The 26,787-nt window shown below is 39.2% G+C and overlaps 1 protein-coding gene across 1 annotated transcript; it reads left to right on the forward strand.

Annotated features, from left to right (window-relative positions):
* The first annotated feature begins 398 nt into the window (after nt 1-398).
* On the forward strand, nt 399-22,441 carry btf3l4 (basic transcription factor 3-like 4). The gene is made up of 6 exons (XM_028811454.2): nt 399-570; nt 1,876-1,939; nt 8,675-8,788; nt 12,979-13,180; nt 13,431-13,490; nt 22,039-22,441. The coding sequence occupies exons 2-6, from the start codon at nt 1,886-1,888 to the stop codon at nt 22,083-22,085; spliced, it is 477 nt and encodes a 158-aa protein (XP_028667287.1). The 5' UTR covers nt 399-570; nt 1,876-1,885; the 3' UTR covers nt 22,086-22,441.
* Nucleotides 22,442-26,787: the final 4,346 nt, after the last annotated feature.

Below are 26,787 nucleotides of genomic sequence, written 5' to 3' on the forward strand. Positions count from 1 at the left end.
AAAAAAAATCAACAGAGATCCATGTTATTTTTTTTATTTCCGAATCACATCTCTATATACAGGTAGTCTTATTTTATCTAAACCAAACGGCACAGGCGTATTCCTCACAGAAACGACATGTACATAAACCCAAGTACAGTACACTAGTGCACAAAGAATCTAAACATTTAGCAGTGTAAAAGCAACCAGTTCCCTTCTGACCTTTCCTGTTCAGTTGCAACACGAAGGACGGGAGGGATGTGTAGACGCATTTGTTTCCCGCGGCAAAGGCACAAAAATAGCCCAATCACCACAACGCTGCGCTTGTGTTTGGACAGGAGGGAATTCCGTTTGCTTCTCGCCAGCCCGCCCAGACTTGGTAAGAATGCAGCCCTAAACGAACGTCGGGGGTCACGTGACGTGTGACGTTTGTTCTCTCCCAGGCCCGCCATCTTTACTCGCCGCGTGCTGAAGTGCTGTGGGAGAGTCTGTGCGTGAGGTTGCACGAGTTTTCTTCTCTATCTCGTTGTATTATTCGAGCAACAGCTGTGTAGTCCTGCGCCAGAAGACTGCGACTTTAGAAAATATCAGGTATGCGACAACGGAGACGAGGTTTAGTTTGTGTAAAAGCACAAATTATGTGGTGCTGTTTATGTGTAAACGCCTGTAAATGGGCCTTATAAATGTAACATTTGGGTTAAAGGACGAGACATTCGTCCAGAGAACTGTGTCATTGAATGCAGCTCATTATCCAGACGCGCTAGAATTGTTTTTGGATTACTTGAGAATTTTGGTTTGTAGCATGACAAAGCAAGAGTGTTAGTTAATTTAAGTTTTGAATTGAAACTGATGGTGATAGTGCTGATCAGCACAGGCCTGCCTTGTGCTAAATGGGGGGGGGGGGGGGATTAGGCAGCCTGAACTTGTACTGAATGCCGAACATGAGGGAAATTGGAACAGCTTTATTATCTGACATTTGACTGCACCGCCTGTTCCAGTACTAGTTCGTACTCTTAAAAAGTTACCCATTGATTCTGTCTTGGCAAGTCTTCGGTTCTTCCTGATAAGCACACTTAGGTGTGTTAATGATTACAACGGTGTATATTAACTAAGGTGATTGTAGGGAAACATGGTAACATATTTGATAATACGAATCACTGCTGCACTCATATTTAGCCATATAAGGTGACGTACTTTCAAATGCATATGCCTATTGTTAATGCACTGTCTAATACACAACGCTTTGGAGAAACTTGAAATTACGTTTTGAGCGTAGACTAGTTTAACCACGTCGCCTTTTAATCGCACATCGTTCTGTGTGAAAATCGGTGGAAGCTGATTTTGTACATTTAACACAGTGCTAGAAGTTCATTAGTTTATCAAGCCTGACTGTAGCTTTGAAGGCAGGAGGGAGGACTCGAAACAAGGTGACTGCTGTAAGATCAAGCTGATAATTATGAAGATTTCAAAATCGTTAACTAGAAAAATTATTTAGCCATTTTAATACCCTTCATATTTCATGTTTTAGAGCCACAGGATAGCTGGAACGTCCTGCAGTAGCAGTTGGTGGCAGCTGGAAGCAACCGTGCATAAAACTCCAGCTCATCTCTGTGCTAAACTGAGACCCCGACCAGCATGTCTTTCGGTTTTGGGACAAAACTAAATCAGCTGGAGAAAAATTCACACTAAAATGGGAACATTGTGAAGGGCCCATGTAGATATACAGTATCTCCTTGGATCTACTGAGCAGTCGTGTTGACAAAACTGCTGTCTCTTAGTGCATGGAATATTTGTGATTATTTGCATATTAATTATTCTGTTGATACGATTTTTTACACATAATGAAAGAAAACTAAGCAAAATACTAATTTGTATGAATTGTCGTTTTTTTTCCAGACACTTCAGCATGAATCAAGAAAAGCTAGCAAAGCTTCAAGCACAGGTCCGAATAGGTGGAAAGGTATGATGTTTTATAAGCCTTGAGGGGTAAATTATGGCAGAATTTAATGTGTGTTCTTGTTCATATTTTTAACGTATTTGTAACTTGGGAAGTCTGTTTTATTCTCATATAACATGCACAATTATGGAAAAAGTAAACGTGATGGAAATTGACTTTTTCAGCATATTTGAAAAGGCAAACAATAGATCTTTATACAAACCATGCCTACAGATGATATACTTGAATAAAAACATGTGGAAAATTTCCTTTTCAATTACTTATTCAACAAAATATCAATAGGTTTAATGGGGAAAAGTATTCACCCATAGCCTTAGAAGCTGCAATTGCTCGCTTCAGGAGAAAATACTACTTGTAGGCATTTTGCATAACTGCCCACCAGTCTCAGTTGTCATCTTGGTGAAATTTTGTGACTACTCCTCCATGCAGTATTTCTTCAGATGTAAGAGTTTCCAGGTCCATTTTCAATTCAACTTCAACTTTTGGACAGGTGACCTTATATTTTACAAATTTAATTTGTTGCAGAATTCATAGCTGATGCTGAGTGCAAGCTGCTTAAGCGCTGAGGCAGCAAAGCAACCCAAACCATAACATTTTCACACCAGACCCTAGATAAAAAAAAATATTTAAAAAAATTGGGTTCAACCTGCATACTTTCTAACAAGGTTCAAATCATTGGCACCTTATCTGGAGCTTCTTATTCTAATTTTATGGATTTGAAGTAGTGATACATGTAGAACTGTCCTTGCTTTGTTCACGGGACAAATCTTCATTTTTATTTTTTTTTTTAGATTATGAGAATGAAAGTACCATGTCAGTTTTATGTTTTGTTTGTTCAGTGTTATCACCTTTATCTGTAGGCACTGTATGCATAAAGAATTGTTTGCCTGTTCAAATACTGCATGTTGAAAGATTCAACATGGGGATTACTTTTTCACATCACTGTACATTCTAACTGTTACATTGCAAACAAGTATATTTTGAGCCAAAATACAGCTTTCTTTGTTTTGCAGAAATTCCCCTGTACTTAAAAAAGAATTTTTTTTCTGTAAATTAAGAAGGTAGGAATATGGTTACACAGAATTATTTGCATTGTCAGGTTCATATAAAGGGTGGCTGTGATTAGTACTTGAGCCTTATTTCTTAAAAGACTTGGGGTTGATTCTCAGCCCAGCCCAGTCTTTGTGGAGGATGAACATTGTCTCTGTTCTGCAAGGATTTTTACCAGGTACGACAGTTTCCTTCCACATACCAAGGATGTGCTTCTTTGGCAAATCTAAATTGACCCATGTAAGTATGCCTGTCCAGTGATGGACTAGTATCCCATCCATATCTTCATTATTGTTGCTGCTGGAACTAGCTCCATGTCATTGCAAGTCAATGAATATGTATTGATGGTTCATATAAAAATTTACTCTGGTAATAAGGTTCCTTAACTCATGTATATATTCTGATACAGAAACCATTATTTAAACATCATGAAAACGATGGCCACTTGCAGAGGAATTATTTTCTGTAATATATAATGCTATAGTGGTTGTACTATTAATATTGTCATATGTGCAGGGTACAGTGATTCTTGCTTGCATGTCCAACCAACATGTCATCACTCTTCGGTGCCATGCAGTGAGGTATAAATGTTGAATATCATTGATACTCAATTACTGATTCGCATTGTTTGGCCTAGCATCATCATGGCCCCTTCATAAAATCAAGAGAGTAAAATTTATCACATTTTTCACCCTAACATGCATCTCCTTTTTTTCTTTTTTTTTATTATAAAAAAAGTGATACTGGTATTCACATGTTCATGTGCTTAAACCTTTGCAGTGACTGTCCACATGTATTGCACTGGTTGGTTATTAGATTAATATACCACCAATGAATTCAGGCACAACATGAAAATGTTAAAACAACTTCTCATAAAAGCTATATACATTAACATCTATTTTATAAATGAGAACTAAAAATAGCATGGAAAAGTAAGTCTAACAAGAAAATCTTATACAAATTATGGAAGTATTACTTCAAACTATTTCTTAATAGGATCCGAGTGACTAGACCAGAATAAGTGGCACCGTACAGAGCATGAAACATGTCTAAGAACTGAAAATCTTGACAGTATGGCAGTACTTGTTGATTTCAATAATAAACCTGGAATTTAAGAGATACAGTACCTAATGTAGACTGAAAGTTTGTCTAGCTTCTTTTGCTATCTTTACAGCAAGACTAAAAGTCTTTTGTTTAGCCACAAGTGGTCTGGCTGGAATCTGGGAAGAAGTGAGAGGGGATAATTCTTTGTACCCTAAGTTCTTGTCAATAAGCCGCGGCTTATCTAAGGAAAAAAGTTGTGAAAATGAAAAAATAGAATATCGGCTTATACATAAGTCCGGCTTATACATCCATCGCGGGGGTTGCGTTCCAGAGCCACCCACGAAATAAGAATATCCGCGAAGTAGAAACCATATGTTTATATGGTTATTTTTATATTGTCATGCTTGGGTCACAGATTTGCGCAGAAACACAGGAGGTTGTAGAGAGACAGGAACGTTATTCAAACACTGCAAACAAACATTTGTCTCTTTTTCAAAAGTTTAAACTGTGCTCCATGACAAGACAGAGATGACAGTTCCGTCTCACAATTAAAAGAATGCAAACATATCTTCCTCTTCAAAGGAGCAAACAATTCAATGGTGCTGTTTGGCTTCTAAGTATGCAAAGCACCGCGGCACAAAGCTGTTGAAGGCGGCAGCTCACACCCCCTCCGTCAGGAGAGAGAGAGAGAGACCCCCTGCTCAATTCCCATACGTCAGGATCACAGATAGGCAGCGCAACAGAGAGAGAAAAGTAAGCAATCTAGCTTCTCAGCCATCTGCCAATAGTGTCCCTTGTATGAAATCAACTGGGCAAACCAACTGAGGAAGCATGTACCAGAAATTAAAAGACCCATTGTCCGCAAAAATCCGCTATATATATTTAAATATGCTTACATATAAAATCCGCAAAAGGCGAAGCGCGTACACAAAATCAATTTATTAAAAACAGTTATACATTTTTAAAAATTAATTTTTATTAATCAAAGCCATCAAATTCTTCATCAGATTCAGTATTAAAGAGATCAAACAGCTCGTTAAAAGATTCTGGAATTTCAGATTCGATTTGATCTTCGGATTCTTCAGATTCTTCTTCACTATCAGTGGCACGAGATATCACAGCTGTTAGCACTTCGGTTGGATATTCGCAGATATTCGCGGCTTTAAATCCATTTTTTAATGCAATCCGCGGTTACATCACTCCAACATTCGTCGATCCATTGACATACTTCAGCATAAGAGGCCCTTTTCATTGATCCAGACTTAGTGAATGAATGGTAACCATTGACCATCCAGTCCTCCCATTTCTCACGCATTTTGATTTTAAAAGATTTATTAACGCTTAGATCCAGTGGCTGTAATTTAGATGTCAGTCCTCCAGGAATAACAGCCAATTGTGAATACTTTTTCACCCTTTTTCTTTGACTTCTTCTGTGATGTGAGGTCGAGCCGAATCGTATATTAAAACTGATTTCTGGCAAAAAAAATGAATTCTTGCGTTTACGCCAAATGTTTTCTAACCAATAGCTGACCATATCCGCGTCAACCCATCCCTTTTCATTTGCTGTGACAACAACACCTTTAGGGAAGACATCTTTAGGAATAGTTTTTCGTTTGAAAATCACTAAAGGTTTGCATTTTCCACCATCGGCTGTAGCACACAAGACAACAGTAAAATTGCACTTTTCATTGCCAGTGGTAGTGATTCTGACATGAGTTGATCCCTTTGTCTCAACTGTGAAACCACTGGGCATATCGAAACTGATGGAGACCTCATCCATATTCCCGATGTGTTCGAAATTGACTCCATTGATCGCATTTTTGACAAAAACCCCAAAGACAGCAATTTTCTCTTCCCAATCCTGTGGTAACTTCTGTCCAATAGATGTAATGGCTCTTACAGATAAGTTGTGTCTTTTTCATGAACAGAAAACACACCAACATTTGCTTGCCTTTGAAGTCATTGATTTTTAAATGTTTTGCCAATTCTTTCGCTTTCAAACGAATTCCAGTGGTCGACACTCTTCTATTTTCATTGCGTCTGGAGATAATCCATGTCTTCAATTGTGACTCCAATTCCGGCCAAAACTCTTTTCGGGACCGACGGCAGCGCTTCTTCGGATGCATTGCTTTTATAACAGGCTTTTGTTTTTTCCATCACCGGATGTTTGACTCGTCTGTTCTGAACTCTTTAGCTGCCGCCGCATTGCCATACTTTTCGGCATAGCTCACCGCTTCAAGTTTTCGATGACTGGGATAAGATTTTCGAGTCTTCTTTACATTATCCATTTTAACAAATTTAACAAAATCACAATTTAAATGACCGCTGCGCGCGCGTGTTGACGCCCAGAGCAGAAAGAACGCGCTCCGGCCGCTCCAATTAACCGCGCCATGCAGGGAGTGAGAGAGACACCAATATCTCACACTCTCTCCCCACTTAAAGAAATTAAATGGGCGCGAGTGAGACCACTGACCTCCCTCCCTTCTATTAGTTATAGGTTATAGTACGTTCGGCTTATCCATGAGTCCGGCTTATCTATGATACGATTTTATTTTAAAAATTCGTATGATTTTTGGTCTCCGGCTAATACATGAGTCCGGCTTATAGACAAGAACTTAGGGTATTTGAAAGTTTGAGACCTCTCTGAAGCAGTATTTTATTTTTTACATTTTATTGAATTTTTAAAAATCAAGTAACATTCCATACAAGCAAGTCAAATTTTACAAAACTAGGTGTGAGTCAAAGCAACTCCCACCCATGAGAAAAAGAGCTAGGCCAATAGAGCAAAACTTTATTATTTACTTTTTTTTTTTTCTACTATTAAATAAATAGAAGGGGAGAGAATCCTCTTCCTCAATTTAATTGCTTATGCTAAAATGTTGTTGATTAGACCCTGCCAGGTTTTTAAAAAGTTTTGTACAGATCCTCTAAGCGAGAATTTGATTTTTTCCCAATTTCAAATAATATATAACATCAGTTACCCACTGACTTAAGAGGTCAGTTAGGATTCTTCCAGTTGAGCAAGCTAAGTCTACGTGCCAATAGTGAAGTAAAGTTGAAGTTTGTTCTTCTCCAATTTAAGCCCATCTGGAAGTGCACCAAACACAGCTGTTAGTGTATTAGGACAGATTGTGACACCAAGACTGTCTGAATGGTATTTAAAGAGTTTGGCCCAAAATGATGTTAATTTGATGCACGCCCAAAACATATGACCCAATGAGGCTGGAAATTGAATGCAATGTTCGCAGTTGGATCTTTCCCTGGAACTATTTTGGACAGTTTTTAAACGAGACAGATGTGCTCTATAGTTGATTTTAAGTTGAATAATTGTATGCTTTGCACATATGGAGCTCAAGTGAATTCTGTGCATTGCTACTTTCCCTACTTTTCTGAAATGTGCAGTGAGAGATCCTCTTCCCACTGTACTCTGGGATCTTTGAAAGGGAGGGACTTTAAAATGTTTTTATGTATTACAGAAATGCTGTTTGAGTCCTCAAGACTGATCAGTTTTTTTCCCGGAATAGAAGTAGGTGGGAGGAGAGGAAAATTGGGCAGGTTTTGTTTAGCAAAGTTTCTGATTTGGAGGTAGTGAAAGAAATGTGTTGCTGGAAAGTTTAATTTTGAGTAGTATTGAAGCAGTATTTTTGATGACCTGCGAACATCAAAAGTCAGGGAGAGAAAATAAATGGGTGTTCTCTCTCCCTCCCCAACCACCCACCCTGGAATGTATGCTGTTAGCTTGTTGAGTCTTCCATTTTTGTAAAACGGGAATGCCAAGGTGCTACTATGTCCTGCTGTTTTGTATTGTGTGTGTTTTTTTATGTTGTCTGGATGCCCTTAGTTTGTTATCATTGTTCCCTTCTAAAGCAGTAATGTTGAGCTGTTGGACTTGATCTGACTTGAATGTACTGTGCTATACTTATCCCTATGGAAAAATCCTGGAAAGCAAATTTTTAAAACAGTAAGGGTAGGCGGAGAGAATAGTGCTGGCATCTCACACGTTCAGCATTCTGTGTTTTAATCCTACTGCTAGTTTCTTCTGAGTACATCAGTATTTCTCTTACATCTTCAAAGCTGTGCTGGTTAAGTTTCCTGGCAGTTTCATTGTGGGTATGTGGAACAGTATGGTCTGTAGTGGACTGATCCCCAAGTCATGGTTATTCTCATCTTTGTGTCTGTGTGTTTTGTGTAATTATGATCCATTTTTTGTAGCCATATAAGTCAACTTTTTACTGGTACTTGTTAAAACTAGCATAGCAGTGCATTTAAGTGACTTGTTTAGGCTTGAACCATCAGTCATAGGCAGGAATTTAACTGTTGTCCTAGTAAATGTACTTGCATTTTTTAGGTTTTAAAAAAATAAGGAAATGAGTCTTTTGCGTGTTGGTGCATTGTATGCATTTACATACTGTCAAGAAAAAAAAGTTACATAAAGAAGGAAATGCAAGTTATTCTAGGTAATTACTTCTATTTATTGGCAAGATATAATTTTGATGTATTTACCCATTTTTGTATATTAAGCCATTGAGCTTATTTATTTTGACTTTTAATTCTGACACAGGTATTTCCACCCATGTTTTGCTTTGCTTTTTAAATTATCGAATTCCAGACTTTTATGCAACTAAACAATTCTTTCATCCTTAGGGTTCAGCTCGGAGAAAGAAGAAGGTTGTACATAGAACCGCAACAGCCGATGACAAGAAACTTCAGAGTTCCTTAAAGAAACTTGCTGTTAACAATATTGCTGGTATTGAAGAGGTGGGTAACGTATGACAGGTGAACTTACAGTAGTAATTAAATGTTTAGTGATCTAGTGCATTTAAGTGTAGTAGCATTAGGGCTGCAGCAATCGATCATTTAAATCGATTAATCAAATAATAAGTTTGGAAATATTTTACTTCATTTAAAAGCAATAATGAATATACAGTAATCCCCTCACTATATCGCGCTTCGCCTTTCGCGGCTTCACTCCATCGCGGGATTTTATATGTAAGCATATTTAAATATATATCGCGGATTTTTCGCTGCTTCGCGGGTTTCTGCGGACAATGGGTCTTTTAATTTCTGGTACATGCTTCCTCAGTTGGTTTGCCCAGTTGATTTCATACAAGGGACGCTATTGGCAGATGGCTGAGAAGCTACCCAGCTTACTTTTCTGTTTCTCTTGCGCTGACTTTCTGTGATCCTGACGTAGGGGGATTGAGCAGGGGGACTGTTCGCACACCTAGACAATATGGACGCTCGTCTAAAAATGCTGAAAGATTATCTTCACGTTGCTATCTTTTGTGCAGCTGCACGGTGCTTCGCATACTTAAAAGCTCGAAGGGCACGTATTGATTTTAGCTTGACAAACAAACTCTGTCTCTCTCTATCTCTCTCTCTCTCTCTCTCTTTGTCTGCTCCTGACGGAGGGGGTGTGAGCTGCTGCCTTCATTGCAACTGCTTTGTGCCGCGGTGCTTCACATACTTAAGCCAAACAGCCCTATTGATTTGTTTGCCAGAGATTGTTTTCTCTATCTATGTGACATTCTGTGCTCCTGACACGCACTCCTTTGAAAAAGAAGATATGTTTGCATTCTTTTAATTGTGAGACGGAACTGTCATCTCTGTCTTGTCATGGAGCACAGTTTAAACTTTTGAAAAAGAGACAAATGTTTGTTTGCAGTGTTTGAATAACATTCCTGTCTCTCTACAACAGGGCTACTCAAATATAAATTTGAAAGGTCCACTTACTAAATTTCCATTCAGTCTGAGGTCCGGAAAAGTGACGGTCAAATTCCAAATAGAGAACTCCAAAAAAAGGCAATCCCCAAACTTTAGAACTATACACAAAAAAATGACATGGTAGGCCTTTTAGTGTGAAAGGTGACACCTTCTTTGTGCCATCAGTTGTTTGAACTTGGGCATAAAAGGTGTGAGGGCAAGGCGGAGGCACTGATGTAAATGTTCATTGGTGAGGGTGTTGCGGTATGTGTTTTTCACCATGTTCATAGTGGAAAAGGCAGATTCACAGCAGTACGTTGAGGAAAACATTGTAAGAATTTGAAGGGCCATCTTCTGCAGGAGAGGAACACCTGCCGCAGTAACCATCTTTGTCCAGAAGGTGACAAGGTCACAGTGAGATTCCTGCAGTGCTAGGTTTTCTTGTAGCTCAATTAACTCTGTTTGCAGAGAAGCAGCACTGGCCCATTGGAAGACTTTTGTGGCTTCATTTGAGAATTCTGCAATATTTTTGACAAGAAATGGATTTTCGATGCACAGCAAGACTTGTTTTCCCAAAGGGAAATCTTCAAAGCGAGTTTGGAAATTTTTAATCAGCTTGTCCAGGAATTCAGCATAATTGTGATGGTGATGTTTTCCTGCAGTCTGATCCAAAAGTCTTGGGAAGTGAAGCAGGTCCTGCTGTAAGTCACATTTGAACACCTCCAGCTTCCTCTGGAAAGCACGGACAGCTAACATGAGGTCACACACTGTGCTGTTTTTGCCTTGGAGCTTCATATTAAGGTCATTAAGATGGGAAGTAATGTCCGTTAGAAAGCAACAATTTCCATTTTCTCGTCATTCTTCATGAAATCCACAAACGGTTTGGCTTTTGCACTCTTCTGATCCAACAGAAATGTCTCCAGCTCTTTCCGCAGTGCCCAAAAACGCTCCAGTACCTTGCCTTTACTAAGCCACCGGACATTGTTGTGAAGGAGCAAATCATCAAATGTTGCATTCACCTCTATTAGAAATGAGCGCAATAAACGATGTTGCAAAGCAGAGGATGCTCTCAGATAATTGACTAGTTTCATGACTGTTGTCATGACTTCTGAGTACCTTTCTCCAAGGCTGGCACACAAAACCATCTGGTGAATTATGCAGTGGTATGCCATGAGGTCAGGGTGGTGAGTTCTCAAGCGTGACACTAATCCCCTCTCTTTCCAATCATACATGGTGCGCCATCAGTAGCAATGGAAACAACATGCTTCAGGTCTATCGCTCTGTCTCTAAGCATCTGTGTCACTGCTTCATAGATATCATCCCCCCTTGTGTGTCCATGGAGGTTTGTGAGACCCAAAACATCTTCATGAAATTCTCCCTTTTCTTCATCAAAAAATCTGACAAAGACCATGAGTTGTGCATTGTCCGTGATATCTGTGGATTCATCCACAGCCAATGAAATGAATTTGGCTTTTTTTTATAGCAGAACTAAGTTGTTCAAGCAAATCATCAGCGAGTATTTCAGCTCGTCTTGCAGCAGTGGAATCAGAACAGGGTATTTGGTTTATTTTCTGGATTATTTCTTCCTTTTGAGTCCCTTCAAACAGAGCAGTCACCACTTCACTCATACACTCTTTGACTACTTCAGCATCAGAGAAGGGTTTCTTGTTTTTTCCCAGGACCCATGCTACTCTAAGTGAGGCTTCTGTTGCCCGCTCCTGTTGTGTGGCTGATCTAACTATTACACTGCTTGTAGCTTCATATGATGATTTCAGCTGGTTTATTTTTATGGTCCTTACCTCTGAGTTCTGAGGGTAATTTTGTTCGAAATGTGCATGCTTGGTTTCATAATGGCGTTTCACATTACCACTTTTGATTATTGCTACCGTCTCGTTGCAGATTAAACACATTGGTTTTCTGCTTCCCACGGGGAGCACGGACGCATATTTTTCTATCCACTCACTCTTAAATTCGCGGTTTTCAAAATCAACTTTTCTTTTCTTACCAATGTACTGTCTTGAGCTAGCCATCTTCACTTTCAGTCAGCAAAAAAAAATTCAGTTATCGAAATTTGCACTGCCTGCGAGTGATGAGACTGCCTGTTCACCGGCCTGACCCAGAGCACGTGACCGGTACATAAATCTGGCTGCCGTGAATGAGCGAGCGAGCGAGTATTGGGGGGGAGGCGGGGAGTAGTGGGAACGAAACTGTTACAACTGGTGTGATTGGACATAGATGAAGCAACCAAACCGAGTAGAAACCTCAAAGATATATCGCGCGGAATCACAATTGCGCACTTCATTGAGAACTCATTTGGATTATGATTAAATTTGCATGTTTGTTTTGGCGTCGGTCCAGATTTAACCGTATTTGGGTCCGGATGCGGACCGGAGTCCGCCTATTGTGTACCCCGGCTCTACAACCTCCTGTGTTTCTGCGCAAATCTGTGACCCAAGCATGACAATATAAAAATAACCATATAAACATGGTTTCTACTTCGCGGATTTTCTTATTTCGCGGGTGGCTCTGGAATGCAACCCCCGCGATGGAGGAGGGATTACTGTACAAAAAAGAAAATAAGACATCTCTCAAAATTAACAGCTACTTGATTTCCTTTTTAGAAAAACCTAAATTTTTATTTCTTAAATTGCGTGCAATAAAATTATTTGTCAAAAGTAAACCTTTTAGTGCATTTAAGTGCCATATTATGATCTGGGTTTTAAAGAAAACATATTTTCTGAAACTCAAAAGCAAATAAATACAAACATAATATATCACAAAGTAAGAAAGGTATACATAAAGCCCAAAACTAAGGCGTAAATCAATAATAACAGATAAAAATTTCCTAAGTTGTTTGAGGTAGGGGTGTGTGTTTGTGTGATTAACAAAACGTGAAAGGGGCTCAGGCGTTCTCAAGCTGACTTCATTTTATTTTCTGTGGTTATTTTCTTGAACAAAACTTAGCTAACAGACATAACTGGCCATCATACTGCTTTACATTCTTACCTAGCTATTACATATAGCCATAGTTAACGTACATTCTTTTCTAGCCTATTGCCGAACAATAATAATTTCATTGGCTCTAGGCCACTTTTACTCGTCCTGTTATCATTGTGGACATGATCACATTTTATACCTTGGCCATTTAGGTACTGGTGTTGGAAATCTAGAGAGAGGTATTATTTATTTAAATAAGATTTGTTTGAAATGTTTTAATTTACACAAGTCTGGCTTTTTTGTTATAGGTGAACATGATAAAGGATGATGGAACAGTGATTCACTTCAATAATCCCAAAGTGCAAGCGTCCTTGTCTGCCAACACGTTTGCAATCACTGGTCATGCAGAGACTAAACAACTTACAGAGATGCTCCCAGGCATTCTAAGCCAGCTAGGAGCTGACAGCTTGACAAGCCTCCGTAAACTCGCAGAACAGTTCCCTAGACAAGGTTTGGATGTCTTCAAATTTTTTTTTTTTTTTTTAATGTTTTTCTGAATGTCCCATTTCTACAATTTTTCCACTCTGGGAATTATTCAGTACAAAGTGCATGAAGAAAGAACAAAATGATTTTCTTTACAAGAATAGATAACTTTTGTCACAATTAAAAATCAGAGCTTTTAGTAAAACCTTTTTAACTAAAGCATATGAACACTGACATAATAGTGGGTGGATTAATTGAAATATATTTTTTATTATAGTCCTGGATAACAAAGCGCCCAAAGCACAGGACATTGATGAAGAAGATGATGATGTTCCAGGTAACTAAGCTTTTTTTTTTCCCCAAAAATTTTATTGATTTTTTAAACTTGAAATGTTACCACTGTATCAGAGCACTTTCTGTAGAATGCTCGCATACATTTTACAAATGTTAAATAACTGAGCAGGTAAAGATAATGTGATGCAAGATGTGAAAATTAGGAAATGGAAATAATAATGTATGCTGCCAACAGATAATAAACTATGATGTGATTTGTTTGCATACAGATACTTTTCACACTCTATGATGATAACAGTAAGGTAGCCCTGTATTAACTATTAGGCAAAATAAGTATGTGCTTGGGGCACTAAAGGAAAGGGGCAGCACATGTTATGACAGATGCTTGTGGTGAGCCAATTGTTGGAGTAACCTGCTATGCATTTTGTTACTACATGCATTACAAAACACATTACAGTAGATGGTGCATATGTAAAGTTAACTCGCTAATCAACAAAATACTATTCTCCATTTAGTTAAAAACTTGAAATTTGACAGAATTGTACATGTACTGCAGTAGGCATCAACTAAAAGGTCTTTTTGATATATTCTTTAGGGATTAAACTCCCTCCTTAAAATATAAAAACTAAATACCCTAAAATCTGAAATGCTTTGACTGATTTGATTGAAATTTGGTGATTTTATAGAAAAAAGAAAATTAGCCTTTTTTTATCTGTTTAATAAAAATGATTCTAATAAATGCATGCTCCATGCTTTAAGTGCAACGTACAAATAAAGGATGCAACTGAACAGTAGGGTGGATGAATGTTTGGAGAATAGGCAGTGTCCTGGACAAAAAAAACGACATGATTGTTTGCTGTGTACAGTGAGGTGTGAAATGGAAAGAGTTTGGTGAAGCTTAAGGAGGGTGTGAAGATCAGTGGCTATAACCCTCCAGTTCAGGTGTTGTGTTTGTGAGTTATGGTGTTGCTTCTTTGGGGGGTGAGAGAGAGAAGGAACAGAAGTGGCCTCCACCAATCCAAGACAAGGACAGATGATGTAAGTTTAAATAAAATGGTGTGACGATGCAGGTTCAGCTCCAAGCTCCCATCTTGCTTCTGGGTGCTCTGAACCTGACACTGTCGGTAATGTCACCGATGAGCTGGACAGTGAGGCACAACCATGTAGCAAGGGGATGGTGCAAAAAGTGTAAAAGTGCTTTTATTTTAAGTCAACAAAATCAAAACAGTGTTCAAATAAATAGTGCAGTGCATCAAAGTTCCATAAATAAATCCAATAAAAATGAGTGAACAGTGGAGGTTAAAAACAAAATTGAAAAAAATCCTTTAAAAACCCGAGGTTAAAATAATGGCTGGAAGCCGTCCTTTTAAAAACAAAGCCTGGTGCCTACTTTCTACTGATGACTCCCCTGCTTCTCCCGTCCAGGCTATGCAGCAGGGTAGCCAAGCTACCTGCAGCTGCCCTTTTTTTGTGCCTTCTACTGCTGGTCTGTTCGCCTTTCCGATCCCTGGCTCCGGTTGGCTTCACCAGACCGTGACTTGGGCTCCCCAGCGACCAGGATGCTCACGCTGGGGGGGGGTTAATTTCCCAAGTCCTGACTCCCGCTGCCTTCGCTGTGGCGAGCCAACCTTCTCCCAGTCACACCTGCTCCAAACAAGTGTTCAGCAGGAGCGACCACTACCGTCGGTCCTCAGGTGCTGGCCAAACACCCCACTCGGGCTCGCCTCTCCCCGCTGCCTGCAATCAACGTGAGCCTGCTCTCGCTCTCCTGCACCAGCTTTCTCCTTCTTGCTTCCTTTTCCATTAACCTCCGTTTGTCTTTTTTCCTTCTGTTTGTTTTCTGTCCTCTCCCCTAGCTGCCTTGCACTTCTATTTATCATGGGGACGTGGATCAGGTGTGGCAATTTGCAGCTCCCGGCATTAATTACGGATGCGGATGACTCCTCACCTGTGCACTTAAGCGTGGACCGCCCGCATCACAATTTCACCCGGGAACCACTCCTGCCACACCACCACACCCCCTCTCTAAGCCGCGAAGGCGGCAATTATTTATTTAAAAAGTGGCCTTTTTGACTTGAGCTGTGGACCCACTGCACCACAAATGGGTCCACCACAAGCTACTCCATTGTAATATTCAGATTCAGTGTTAGCACTTTCTTTCTATGGCTGTGGAACAAAAATACAAGTTTGAACATACAAGTAATGAAAAACGATGTACAAATCTGTGAAAATAATATATATGGTATTTATTATTTTTACCGATTACCCATTTCAATTCAAAAGGATTTTGAAGGATTATTTTCTTGTAAAATTGTTTTGCAATGTCCATCAACAACGCTACATCACTAGGAAAAGAAGAAATTGATCTATTGCAGGAATGTTTAGATGTTTGATAGTTTTTGTCACCAGGGGAAGATTTTGTGTTTTACTGGTTTTCTTAAAGAAATATGTATGCACACACCAGAATGACAAAAGGAAGAAAATTAAAAAACTTCTGACTTGGCAGTCACACTGAGGTATTATGCAGGCAATTTGCTCTTGGTTATAATGAAATCCTAGTTGTGCTTCCTGACAGACTTCTACTGAATAATTTGTTGCCTTATAGTACTCCGTGTTAGGGTGTCAGAGAGAGGATTCCAGCATTGTTCATAATGCCACTCAGTGTTGTTTTAATTCTCGTGTGCTACTACCTCCAGGGGGTCCAGAGTGTGTCTCATAACTGACCTGCCCCTTTTAATCAGCTTGTTAATGTGGTGGGCCTCTGTCAAAGTGATGTTACTGGACCAGCACACCACTGCGTAGAAAATTGCACTGGCCATCACAGAGCTGTAGATGATATGAAGGATGTCACTTCCCACATTCAAAGAACACAGTCTCTTAAGGAAAAAGAGCCTGCTCCCCCCCTTTCTTATATACTATAGTTCCACTGTGTTCTGAGACTGGTCCAACCTGCTGTCGTTGATGTGCACAACCTAAGCATCCACTCTGTAAATAGTGATCGGACATGGAGGCTCTTTGGTGCAGCAAAAGTCACCTTGTTTTGCTGATGTTAATATTGTTCTCTTTACACCGAGAAAAGTTCTCCACCTGACTCCTATGCTGTTGTCTCATGTGCCCTCTCTCCACACCCCCAAACCCAATCAGTACATCCCTAAAGCGCAGAATCTTCTGACAATTTCTGCAAGTGACATAACCTGGTGTTCTGTTGATGGTAGGAGGTCAATAATATGAAGAGAAAAGGAGACAGGACTGTTGTTTCTGGTGGTCCAGTGTTGCTCACATCTGTATCAGAAATGCAGTTGTCTTTGAGTCTGTTACTGCAGTCTGCCTGACAGGGTAGTCCAGGGGTGGTGAACTCCAGGCCTAGAGTGCCGCAGTGGTTACAGGTTTTCATTCTAACCCTTTTCCTAATCAGTGACCAGTTTTCACTGCTAATTCACTTTTTCCCCATCACTTTAATAGCCCTGTTAGAGGAGTTCAGCCCTCTGAATTGATTCCTTTCTTCATTAAATGACAGCCAAGCAGAAATGAGATGTGAAACGAGCTAACAGATGACCAGCTAAACTGGGGCTTCAAACTCCAACCAATTTTCACTCCAATCACTTTCTTAATGAGAAGCCAATACTTGCTGTTAATTAAACCCGTTATTTAATTCCATGGCTTGTTGCTGCTCTCATTCGAAAACTGTTGTTTTTCTGTTCTTTCTAAGAGCACTGTCAAAATGTTTTGGTGACCTGAGAGATCAACCTTACCAAGACCATCACTTCTCTTTAATTTCAGATATTGTGTAATGGGCACAGGGGAGCTGGTCATGTGGTGGCTTGTTTTGTGTCTCATTATTGTTTGGCTGCTAATTAAAGAAAAAGAAACAACTATGGGGCCTGAGTCAAGTTAATTAAAAGAAGTAATCAGCAGCAAAAACTGGTCACTAATTAAGAAGATGGTAAGAATGAAAACCTGAAGCCACTGCGACACTCGAGACCTAGAGTTCGCTACCCCTGGGGTAGTCTGTTATCCAGAACACTACAGGCTCAACAGCTCCATGATCACCGTTTTATAGCCACAGCACTTAGAGAGCACTTTAGCGACCAAGAGGTATGTCAGGGGTCCATCTACCTGGGTGCATGTTTGCTTTGCCAGAGACTGTCACACAGCAGAGGGACAGTGGGTGTATGAGTTGCCTCTAACCCCATGTCTGTTAAGTGAGGCAGAGAGAGGACTGCCTGTACAAGTGGGCAAAGGCACAAAGCAGCTGGGAAACGCATCCAAAATGCATGTGTCTGCAATATCTCCTCCCAGAGACCCCTTAGCACATCATCCACCCCCACTCATTAGGACAGTTTAGCACGTTTAAAGATTAAATGCTTTTGTGGTTGGTAGAATTGTGGTATACTTTGGGATTTTTTTAGGGTTAACAAAAAGTGTCACCACAGAAAAAATATTGGAAAACACTGCTTTAACTACACTTGTACTCATGGCACGCTAAAAGAATCTCAGTAGCTGGTATCTCGCTTAAAAACTGATACCATACATTACTTGGATGGTTATGTTTTGTTCTTTGCATAAATTACCGAAGATACAGTATTTTTCGGACCATAAGGCTCACCGGATTATAAAGCACAATATCAGTGAATGAGTCTACTTTCATACATAAGGTGCATCGGATTATAAAGCGCATTCAGCGAAACAAAGCAGTCAGATAAGTCAAACTTTATTCAAGTCATTCACAATAACTCAACATTGTTCAGTTGTAACATAAAATACAAAACAATACACTCACTTTTTCAGTTCATTTCTCTTCCACAAATCCATCAAATTCTTCATCCTCGGTGTGTGAGGTAAATAGTTGGGCGATTTCAGCATCAAGCATGCCCGGATCTCTCTCGTCATTATCCGAGTCAGTCTCATTGCTGTTACTTAGCTGTTTAGTGATGATTCCGCCCTTCGTGAAAGCTGAGACGATACTTGAGACTGATACCTTAGCCCAGGCATCCACGATCCATTGGCAGATAGAGGCGTAACTCGCCCGGCATTGCCTTCCTGTCTTGGTGAATGTGTGTTCGCCTTCTGTCATCCAATGCTCCCACGCAGCTCGCAATTTAACTTTGAACGACCTGTTGACGCCGATATCTAACGGTTGGAGTTCTTTGGTTAATCCACCCGGAATGATGGCAAGCTCCGAATTAGTTTGCTTCACTTGGATTTTGACAGTATCGGTGAGATGGGTGCGCATGGAGTTGCATATCAATAGAGACGGAGATTTGTGGAAAAAGCCATCTGGTCTCCTGACGTAAACTTCTCTCAGCCACTCACTCATCTTCTCCTCATCCATCCAGCCCTTTGGGTTAGCTTTGATGATGACGCCGGCCAGAAACTTTTATTTTGGCAAAGTCTTCCTCTTGAAAATGACCATGGGTGGTAGTTTCTGGCCATTAGCCTGGCAACCGAGAACTACAGTGAAGGATGACTTCTCGTTCCCTGTGGTGTGTATAGATACCATACTGGTTCCTGTTTTCTTGACAGTACGGTTCACGGGGATGTCAAAGGTAAGAGGGACCTTGTCCATGTTGGTGATGTGTTCTGGCCGGATCTTCTTTTCAGTGATCTTGTTCTTGCAGTAAGTGCGGAAAATGGCCAGCTTTTCTTCGTAATCATTTGGCAGTTGCTGCGTGATGGTAGTTCTTGTGTGGATGGAGAGATTACGTCTTTTCATAAAACAGAAGCACCAAGAAGGACCTCCTCAAAAGTCAGTGATCTTCATGTCACGTGCTACCGCTGTTGCCTTGAGTCGAATAGAGACTGTAGAGACAGTTCTACCTGCTGTTCTCTGTTCAATAACCCACTGTTCAAGTTTGTCCTCTAACTGTGGCCATCTCGCTTTGTTCCCTCGGAAACTCTGTTTGGTCATCTTTACTTGGCGCAGGTCATCTTCTTGCTTCCTCCACTTCCGCACCATTGATTCATTAATGTTGAATTCTCTCGCAGCTGCTCTATTCCCATGTTCTACTGCGTGCCTGATAGCCTTGAGTTTGAAATCCGCTTCGTAAGCATGTCTCTTAACAGGTGCCATTTGGGGGTACTAATAAACACACCGTAATATTACCATATGTTGAAGTACAGTACGTATTACTCCGCGAGGCCCCTGACTACGGTAGCCGTAATGCTCCAACAATCCATCAAGCGGTGCGGCTTTGTAGCTTGCCAAAGTCATTCTAAAACATTTTGACAGATTTTTGAGCACTGTGTACCACAGAAAATCAGTTCGAGGTCAGTAAGCACAACCAGAATTAATACATAAGGCGCACCGGATTATAAGGCGAACTGTCGATTTTTTGATAAAATTAAAGGATTTTAAGTGCGCCTTATGGTCCAAAAAATACTGTACTATATACTTGAATCATGGGTTGGGGTAATCATTACACTTTCATTGAATTTTGCCATTATAATTGGGACAGTCAGCACTGCAAACTGGCGAGTTAAATACAGAGGTACTAGAGACATGTTTTGGTTTTAGTGCCACTCAAAGATAACTTTAGTACTTATGACACTGATTTGATCTGAAACTGGGGGGGGGGGGGGACGAGTAATTTTACCTTCTGCACCTATGTCAGTTTGTATATATGAAGAAAATGAACACCAGTGCTATTTATTGTCATGTGGTGTATCATTGTGAACCGCATAATACAAAATGTTAAATCTTTAAATGAAAAGGGCAGTATATAAATGTGGTACTGGATTTGTGTGTAATTCTTTAGGTACGCACTTGTTTTTTTTTTTTTTTTTTTTATATATATATATATATATATATATATAATTGAAAATGCTACCCTACTATCTATCAATCTCTGTCTATCTCTATCTCTCTCTCTATAAATGTCTCATGATTATTTATTGAAAGAATTATTCTGAAGCAGTATTTGAGTCATCCATGCATTTCACTATCACTGCCATTTGTTGCACTTTTCTGGGTGCCACCCCTATGTTGCCTCACGTCATACAGTGCATGTGACTTCTATTTTAGTTGCATGCTGTTTTCATTTGGAATTCAAATCAGTGTGCACATGGTTGGTTTAGGAAATGTTTTGAACCACACCCTAGCTCAGGAAAGAATTAGAAACGTACTGTAGTAGATCACTATCTTGTATATAAATGTCTACGCGTGGAAGTGTGTGTGTGTCTGTCCTGCCCGGATGTGAAAGGTGGAGTCGGGGTAAGGGCTCCACCTCTGAGGATATGCAAATGAGGCCTGCACGTTGGCAAAACGAAACCTCGGAGAAAGTCACTTACTTAACCGTTAATACAGAAAAGAAGCAAGCACAGCTACAAAATATCTTTTACTTTTCCTCCCGCCGCTAATACACAAGCGAGGGGAGCATGTCGGCAAAACGAAACCTCCAAAGAAAAAGTCGCTTAGCTGCTAATACACCAGTGATGGGAGCACGTCAGCTACACAACCTCCTAGGAGAGAGATGCCCAGAGTAGTCCCTTTCAATTACCTGACATCTCTACATTTCAATTTTTTTTCCTGACGATTTCAATAGTTTCTAGGACCCCGGGCTTTTTACAGCACGGGCTTACACAGCTAGTTGTGAATAATAACTTGCAGATAAAAATCATAAATCCATAAATTCAGTCCAAAGATTTTGTCTCATGTCCACTATTAAGCAGAACATACAGTATACTTGCACACTGGTTTTCAGTTTTCTAAGTTCATTTTGAATGGTAAGCATATAGTTTTAATCACCATCTTCATTTTATTTCTGAATTTGTAATTGAGGAGAAATGTAATAGTATTTCAACTTTTTATTACAACTGGGAACCTTGTGTTATACAGGAGGATTGCTGTCGTCTAGACAAAATCCCTCTGGGATTGTAGTAGTAGTAGTAGTAGTGGTGGTGGTAGGAGGAGGAGGTGCTGTTGCTTGGTGATCAGACCAGTGTATGTGGTCTACAAACAGACTGGTCTTGGTCAAGAAGTAATTCCAAGATGATCAGAAATGCTTAAAAGCTGGAGTTTTAAAGGGACTCACAGACAAAGGGATTGATTGAGCAAGGTGTGAAGATGTTGATAAAAGCTGATCTGTTGCTGGAATGAAGCCTAAAAGTGTCACATGACTGATCAGTCTTTATTGCTTAGCATGTGTGCAAATCCAGAATTACAGAGGTTACCTGTAGTCAATTAATCATAACTGAGACTGCATTACATTCACTAATATACAATATGATAGTAACTAACTGACTTGTTGAAAAACTATGTAGTTCGCAGTTTCACTGTGCCTCAGTGTAATGAATTGCTCATTGTAGCCATCTAAGGGGGTAATATTTACTATAGGTTTGCAATATTTGTAATTGTTTTTTAACCAAAATTCAATTTTTTGTATATTAGAAATTCTTATTCATGTTTATCAGTCAGCCATGTTAATGGCAAAATACTTGCATATTTTATGTCGCAGAGCTTGAAATTCCAGTATCAATCAAAACAACTTAATTTTTGACTCTAAAACCTGTTTTTTATATATAGTACTGTATGTGGAGTACTTATTCATATGTCTGATTTTTTTTTTTTTTTTTCTTAATCTGTCTTTTCACAGACCTCGTAGAGAACTTTGATGAGGCATCAAAAAATGAAGCAAACTAAAATGCCATATGGTACGGAGGAGGAGTGATGAAGATTGCAGTTGAAGGAGTGGCTTGTTCAGATGTTTTAACTTTTAGAAAAATGCAACATGGAGATCATTTATTTCAACATTGAAGAGACTTTTTGTATTTTAACAGGCTTGTGTAATCAGCATCTTCCATTTGGATAGATTTGTGCACTTACAAAAATAAGATGTTGAGAACGAAATATATGGCATATAACGTCCTTTGCAGTCTTGATCTTGGCCGTGGTTACAGTAAGGAAGTCGGTCTTATTTAAATATTTAAAAAAAAAAAATAAACAAAATCCCTTGTGAATTACAAAAATAAAACTGAATAACTTTTTGTTACATTATATTTTGGTTACTTTTTAGTGTTCCATCATTAACACTGTCTTGTGTCTAATTCAAAACATTTTTCTTGCAGATCTCCTCGAACATTCTTACACTTACCTTTTTTTGATTTAAGATGCATCCTACCATTACTTAATATGTACAGGGTATGTCATACCTGATCTGTTGGCTAATTGTAACAGTTGCAGCAGTGAAACTGAAGCTACCAAGCCTATATTCAGCAACGGCCATCACTCTACCATTAATGTAAAATGTGTCCTTGCACAAAATGTAGTTATAATAAAATTCTGATTCTTAGGATGCTCGCTTTTAGGTAATTAAATTCTGACAGCTATTTTATACTATTACTTAATTGACAGCAGAATGTCAAAGGGAAGTAACACTACTGTATGTAATTCATACACAGTTAATCCAGTGCTTCATATGCCTAACATAAGCATCTCCGAGATGCCAACAAATAGAATAACTCGTGATACATTTTTGCTATGCATAGTTTGGAACTTTTTAGTTGGTTTTTACTCACGAATGCAGGAGTTTGTTGTATTCTTCAGGTATAAATATTACAGCTTGCAGGAGAGAGGTTAGTTAAATTTTCCCAAGAAAATCATCTTTGACCTCTTAACATTTGTTTCTAGTGTATGTGGGTATGTGGAGCTGATTGGTTTGAAAAAGAAAAACACAATTACAACAACTTTTTAAACTACCCAGACTGTAATTCTGTGTAGCATATTCACATTCTGATTCTGCTCTGTAGTAACTATCAGGCATGATTTCTTTTCTATTATGTCATACTGGGTAAGTTTGTATTTTTCCCCCTCATTGTTGTATCTAAACAAAGGGGTAGCTATCAGTCAGCTTCAGTAACTGTCAACGATTTAGGAAGGGTCAATGTAGAATTACTCTTTTCATTTATGACTGTTCTCAACTACTATCTTTAGTCCCTTTTCATTATTGAAAGGTACAGGACCACTTTTGCTAGACTAATACAGTGTGCAAGCGGACTAATGAGGCTATGGAGAGACTACAGGATAGCATGGGCCCAACACCGAGTGTGTTCAGAGAAGCAATGTCCATCTGTACTGTGAGGCGGCATCCTCTCAGTTTTGCAGCATTTGGCTGAATCGCAGCAGATTGTACAGCCTTGTACACTTTAGAATTCATTCTGCTCCTTCTGCCACCAGTCATATCATCAATAAACGCTAGCGACTGACTTCATTGGCAGTCAGGCATGATCATGCCATAACACTACTGTCACACTGTTTCACAGATGATATGGTATTCATTGGATCGTGATCCATTTTTTTTTCTCTTCTCCGTACTATTCTCTTTCCAGGATTCTGGCATTTATTGATCTTAGTTTGCTTTGTCCAAAGACAATTATCTGGTAAACCCTCTATATTTACTTTCATCAAGTTTTCTCTTGAATGTTGGCTTTGGCAATAATAGGTCTACCTCCCAAAGAGTGTTCTTGGTTTGGCTGAATGTTGTGAAGGGGTTTTCTTCACCAATGAGAGAATTCAGCAATCATCCTATACAGTTGTCTTCCATGATTGTTCTGGCCATCTGGAGTTGTTGAATTCACCAGTGTGCTCCTTCTTAAGAATGTACGAAATGGTTGATTTGACCACTTCTCATGTTTCTGCTGTCTGTGAGATGAGTTTGTTTTGTTTTCACAGCTTAATGATGGACCTTGTATTGAGAGTTCAATATGACAGCTTCCAAATGCAAATTCCACACTTGGAATCAATTCCTAACCTTTTGTCTGCTTAATTGTTAATGAAAGAATGAGGGAACTGCTCCCACCTGGATATGGAACAGCTTGTCAGTCAAATGTCCCAGTACTTTAGAGCCCTGAAACTAAGGGGACCACGTACAATCCTAATTCCAAAAAAAGTTGGGAAATTGTGTGAAGTATAAATAAAAACAGAATGCAGTGATTTGCAAATCTCATAAACCCATATTTTATTCCCAATAGAACACAGAAAAGATCAATGTTTAAACTGATAAAATGTGCAATTTTAAAGAAAAGAATAAGGGCAATTTGAATTTAATGGAAGCAACAAGGCTCAAAAAGGTTTACCACTGTGTACCGTCCCCATTTCTTTTAATAACATTCTGTAAACATCTGGGAACTGAGCAGACCAGTTGCTGGAGTTTTAGGAGAGGAATGTCATCCAATTCTTGTCTGATATAGGATTCTAGCTACTCAACAGTCCTGGGGTCGTCTTTGTCCAATTTTTTTTTTCATGATCTGCCAAATGTTTTCAATTGGTGAAAGATCTGAACTGCATACATGCAGACCCTTCTACTACGAAGCCATACTGTTTTAATAGATGCAGTATGAGGTTTAGCTTTGTCTTGCTGAAATATGCAAGGCTTTCCCTGATAAAGGCATTTTCTGGATAGGAGCATATGTTGCTCTAAAACCTGTACAAACCTTTCAGCATTGATGGTGCCTTTCCAGATGTGCAAGCTGCCAGTTCCATAGGCGGTCATGCACCCCTATACCATTAGAGAAGCAAGCTTTCAATTGAATGCTGATAAGAAGTCGGATGGTCTCCTCTTTAGTCTGGAAGATGTGGCGTCCATGTTTTCCAGAATGAATTTCATTTTTCGATTAGTCTGACCACAGAACAGTTTAAATGAGCTTTGGCCCAGACAAGGCAGTGGCATTTTTGGATCATGTTCACATATGGCGGCTTCTTTGTATGATAGAGCTTTAACCTTCATTTGTAGATGGCACAGATAACTGTTTTCACATATGATGATTTCTGGAAATGTTCCCTGAGCCCATGCAGTTTATTCCATGACAGAATTGGGCTTGCTTTTAATGCAGTGCCGCCTGAAGATCACAGCCTTGATTTTTGGCCTTGTCACTTGCACACAGAAATTTCTTCAGATTCTCAATCTTTTGATATTACTATAAATGATGAGATATTCAAAGTCTTTGTACTTTGAGGAACATTTATCGTGAAATTGTTCCACAGTTAGAATACGCAGGTTTTTGCAGAAAGGTGAACCTCTTCCCATCTTTAGTTCTGCAAGACTCTGACTCTCTAAAATGCTCTTTTTATACCCAATCATATTACTGACCTGTGGCCAATTAATCTAATTAGTTGCAAAATGTTCCTCCAGCGGTTTCTTTTTAGTACCACTTTTTCAGCCATTTCCTGTCCCCATCTCAACTTTTTTTGAGAAATTAATATTATTCATGAAATAGTAAAATGTTTCACTTTCAACAGTTAGTACGTTTTCTATGTTGTATTATAAATAAAATGAGTTTATGAGATTCACAAACCGTTACATTCTGTTTTTGTTTACATTTTTACATAGCATCCTAACTTTTTTAGAATTGGGGTTATATAAAAATGTCTGTCATTTCTAAATGGCTCGTACAACATTTTTGGTAAACCCCTTAAATTAAGTTGAAAGTCTAGTCTTCAATTAAATGATGATTGCTTTATTTCAAATCCATTGTGGTAGTGTACAAAGCCAAAATTATGAAAATTGTGTCACTGTCCAAATACTTGTGGACCTGACTGTATATCTTTAAGTGTATGAATTCCTGAGAAATTAATGTCAGCTTTTGCATCTGACCAGTACTTAGCACAGGTTCTCCTTGAGGTATCATTCTGTCTCCAGTCTTGTTTCTCTCTACCTCCGTGACAGCCCAATCATCTGTAAAATTGCTGAAATTTGCTGGTAGTAACACTCCCATTGGTGTGACCATAGACAGATGTGAGACAGATTGGCTGCCAGTTAATGCGTCCTTTGCCAAACTGCAGTTGAATAGTATAAAATTGTTCAAAATGTTTGTTGTTTTTAGAAGACACATCCCTTTACATTGCAGTGCATGTTGTCAATGGATGGAATCATTGAAATTCCTAGGCATGACTATTACTTACAGTCTAGTCTGCAATGAAACCATGACATATAAAGAAGCTCAATAACAAATGTCTTTCTTCTGTCAACTAATAAATTGATTTGTCCTAATCAATGCTGGTACAGGTTTCTAGGACAGTCATTGAAAGCATTCTTACTTACACTATGACAGTCCTTTTTGGCAGTGCAATATCTTATTCAGAATATACTGTAAACAAAGGTGTTCTGACAGCAGAAACTGACAGTCTGTACACAATCCACATACTCCTTAGGACAGTGAACAAGCAAACAATATGATGAAACACCATGCTTATTAGGATAATCTCTGTTTTACTTAATATTACAAAAATAAACACATGTCCCTCAACAAGAAATGGTTGTCAATAGTTCCTTTGACCAGTCACCCTGGTCAGATATAAATTTTTGATTTACTATTGTCATCCCCAGAATCCCCCAATCCCTCATACA

This window comes from Erpetoichthys calabaricus, chromosome 10 (assembly GCF_900747795.2).
Source record: "Erpetoichthys calabaricus chromosome 10, fErpCal1.3, whole genome shotgun sequence".
Taxonomy (NCBI): Eukaryota; Metazoa; Chordata; class Cladistia; order Polypteriformes; family Polypteridae; genus Erpetoichthys; species Erpetoichthys calabaricus.

Excerpts from the sequence above, each read along its gene's own strand:
- btf3l4 (XM_028811454.2), top strand. The coding sequence starts at position 1,886 with ATGAATCAAGAAAAGCTAGCAAAGCTTCAAGCACAGGTCCGAATAGGT. Across the intron at positions 8,789-12,978 it reads ATATTGCTGGTATTGAAGAG|GTGAACATGATAAAGGATGA; the intron begins GTGGGTAACGTA and ends TTTTTGTTATAG. Across the intron at positions 13,181-13,430 it reads AGAACAGTTCCCTAGACAAG|TCCTGGATAACAAAGCGCCC; the intron begins GTTTGGATGTCT and ends TTTTTATTATAG.